The sequence below is a fragment of the Lipotes vexillifer genome, unplaced genomic scaffold (genome assembly GCF_000442215.2).
Source record: "Lipotes vexillifer unplaced genomic scaffold, Lipotes_vexillifer_v1.1 scaffold1378, whole genome shotgun sequence".
Lineage (NCBI taxonomy): Eukaryota > Metazoa > Chordata > Mammalia > Artiodactyla > Lipotidae > Lipotes > Lipotes vexillifer.
The window spans coordinates 731,446-734,630 of NW_006775104.1; the positions used below are offsets into that span (position 1 = coordinate 731,446).

The 3,185-nt window shown below is 43.4% G+C and overlaps 1 protein-coding gene across 2 annotated transcripts in view; it reads right to left on the reverse strand.

The window, feature by feature from the left end:
- Nucleotides 1–3,185, reverse strand: part of KALRN (kalirin RhoGEF kinase) — a 588,759-nt gene that overhangs the window by 432,880 nt on the left and 152,694 nt on the right. For both annotated transcript variants that reach the window (XM_007449683.1, XM_007449684.1), the window contains exon 4: nucleotides 1,549–1,741. In XM_007449683.1, the coding sequence (XP_007449745.1) occupies nucleotides 1,549–1,741 (193 nt within the window). The remainder of the gene's footprint in view (nucleotides 1–1,548; nucleotides 1,742–3,185) is intronic.

The following is a 3,185-nucleotide window of genomic DNA, read 5'->3' on the forward strand; positions in this document are numbered from 1 at the left end:
TTCCCTACAGGACTCCTAGCATTGGGAAGGGGCTCTGGGGGAGCGTGAGAGTTAACTGTTCTTACACCAAGTCAAATTTCTCGTTATTTACACAGAGAACTGCCTCTCAGGTGGTCAGGTTGCTGTGCTCAAATCACAACCTGTTGGGCCCACCACCCCACACAAAGGTGCTCCTGGCCCCTGGGGACAAACGTCTGGAATGAGAAGTTGCTGCTAGATTAAGAGCAGGTCTGCCTTTCCAACACACACGCACACAGGGTTCGTCCTCTTGCAGATGGGGGCCAGAGTTCCGAGAAAGGAGAACAGCTCGGATTTGGCTGGAACAAAGGTTCCTAAATCATTGATTTCATGTGTGTCATTAAAAATTCTCAGGGGACACATATGGCCTCTAGAAAAATCTAGTCAAAAAACATGTTTTCTCTGAGTACAAAAGTAATGCAAAATTGTCAAAAGAAAGTAGAAAAACATAATCCAGCCACCTCAAATAAAGCACTGTTAACCATTTTCATGTATCTCTCAGTCTTCCTCTCCATGTACTGTACTCTTAAAAACCAACTTCAGATTATATTGCCCATACTGTTTTATAAAGTCTTTTTCTTTCCTAAATTAAAAAAAAAATATTTATTTTATTTATTTATTTTTGGCTGTGTTGGGTCTTTGTTGCTGCGTGTGGGCTTACTCTAGTTGCGGCGAGCGGGGGCTGCTCTTCGTTGAGGTGTGCAGCTTTCTCACTGCGGTGGCTTCTCTTGTTGTGCAGCACGGGCTCTAGGCACGCGGGCTTCAGTAGTTGTGGCACGTGGGTTCAGTATTTGTGGCACACGGGCTTAGCTGCTCCGTGGCATGTGGGATCTTCCCGGACCAGGACTCGAACCCGTGTCCCCTGCTTTGGCAGGTAGATTCTTAACCACTGCGCCACCAGGGAAGCCCTATAACTTGTCTTTTTAAAAACAATATATCATGCGCATTTTTCAATGACACTATTGTTCTAAATATGATTTTTAATGGCTACATAGTATTTGTGTATTAATGCTGCCAAAATTAATGGATATTTAGGATATGAACTATACATATGTGCATGTATAGATATGCATATACGTAAATATTTGTGTGTATATTATTGCAAAAAACACTGTGATGAATATCCTTGTAGACATTTTTTGTTTATAGTTATCATTAGTTCTTCACCTTTCTGTTTTAATTTTTATATTAAAAATATTTTCCTAGAAGGAGAATTGAGAGATCAGTGGATATAAACTCTTTTTAAGGCATTTGACCCAAATTACAAAGTTGCCTCCCAGAAACAATTGCTCTGATTTACACTCGCCAGTATTAACAGGACTGCCTAATGACTCTGTGCCCTTGGGACCATCACATGAGACTCTTATTCCTTCTGAGACTCTCACTGGCAAGGCCACAGTGGCCAAGGAATCCTGAATTACCAGCCCCTGACATGTTGGGGACGGTAGGAGGGTAGAGAAGTGCAGGTGACAAATGGGTGGATGGCAGAAGGGGAAGGAAAACGGGAGTTAAGAGAGAGGTCGGCCTCACCTCGAAGATGAATTTGGAGCTGCCAAAGTTGGTCTTCTGTTTCTGCCAGAAGTTGTCAGGTTTGATGATGAGGGCCACATGGATCTCAGCTGGAAAGGCTTCCTGCAGCGTCTTGAGGAGGGGCTTGATGAGGTCCCACTTGGAGCCCCGCATGTCGATGATGACGGTGAAGCCACGTTTGCACACGTCCTCACTGTGGGGAGGTCAGAGGTCAGGCACGGTCACTGGGCCGCTGAGACTTTGGAGTACACAGTCAAAAAGCATCTGGAAACCTGCATTCCTCTTTATCTGGACCAACCTTCCAACTTCACGCCAGGTCTCCTGGCTGCCTTGCAATCCAACTCAAAATGTACGGCCTCAGAAAACCTTTCGAGATTAACCCCATCTGACCAAGGGCATCTGCCTTCTCCCAGCACTTAGCAAGTAACTCAGCTTTCCCTGTAGTCAATTGCACTTGCTGGGACGTTTACAGTTTCGGTATTCACTATCATGTTTGACTTTCTTTTAATTCCTGTCTGTCTCTCTTGCTCCTGGGTTGAACCATATTTTCTCCATTTGAATACAAGCTCTCTAGAGTCAGGGATGCTGCTGCCCTTAGATCTGCGACGGAAAGTCCTTGGCATGAATGCTGTCCTTCCCCGGGCCCACATCAATGTCAGCCACTGCTATGCTTTACCACTGAACCCAACCTGGGCCAAAGAATCTTTTTCAATAAAGGGGTCTAGGCCAATTCTACCAATTGATTAGAGATAGTACACAAGGTATTGATAACATCATTGTATTTAAGATGTATTACTTGTAGTTCAAATTGTATGCCAACTTTGAAAAACTCAGGTTGCCGAGCCATGCTGATTACTCTCAGATGGCCAAGGGTGGGACTGATTAGAACAGTGGTTGTGGTCCCGGTTGTCTCATGTACTTCCATTATAAGAGTCAGGGTATAAAAAGGCGCATTTCAGGAAGTTAAGACAGGGGAGACTACTCTTGAAATCAAGGTCAGATGAAGTGACAGTGACCAACTTGAAAACCAGAAACTAATCGGGCTAAGTGAATCAAGATGTTGCTACATAACTTATTAAGTAGCAAAGTTGATTTAAACACTTGGACTTTATAACTCCTAAGAATTGAAAGAAAGAAAAAAAAAAACAAAGATCAAAACAGTTATAACACCTCAATTTGGAAGAAAGTCTATGTTTTGGTAGTTAGAGGGCTTTCCTTCTATCCTTCATTTATTTAACCTGTGTATTTATTTTCTAACTCAAAATAGACTTTGGTTAATTCACATGTTTATATAAATACTGGTGTAGCATGTCCTTGGGTTGTTTGGCTTAATTTCCTATTACCCAGACTGTACTAACTTAAAGCCCTGTGCATGTTGCATGCCCCATAGTCGTGCACCACCACCTACCAATCGCTTATAGCTACTGGAGGTAAGGCCACAATGGGAGGATTTAGGCTACAAAAGGAAACAAAACCCCTTGTTTCAGGCTTCATTCTCAAATCTCAGCCAGTGATGAAAATGTCACAGACTCTTGAAGAGACCACAGCTCCTGTGATTGTGTGAATGTCTCAAGCATAAGGCAGCTTACTGGGCCTCCCAATTACACAGGAAACTCCCCAGGTGAGGAGAGACACTC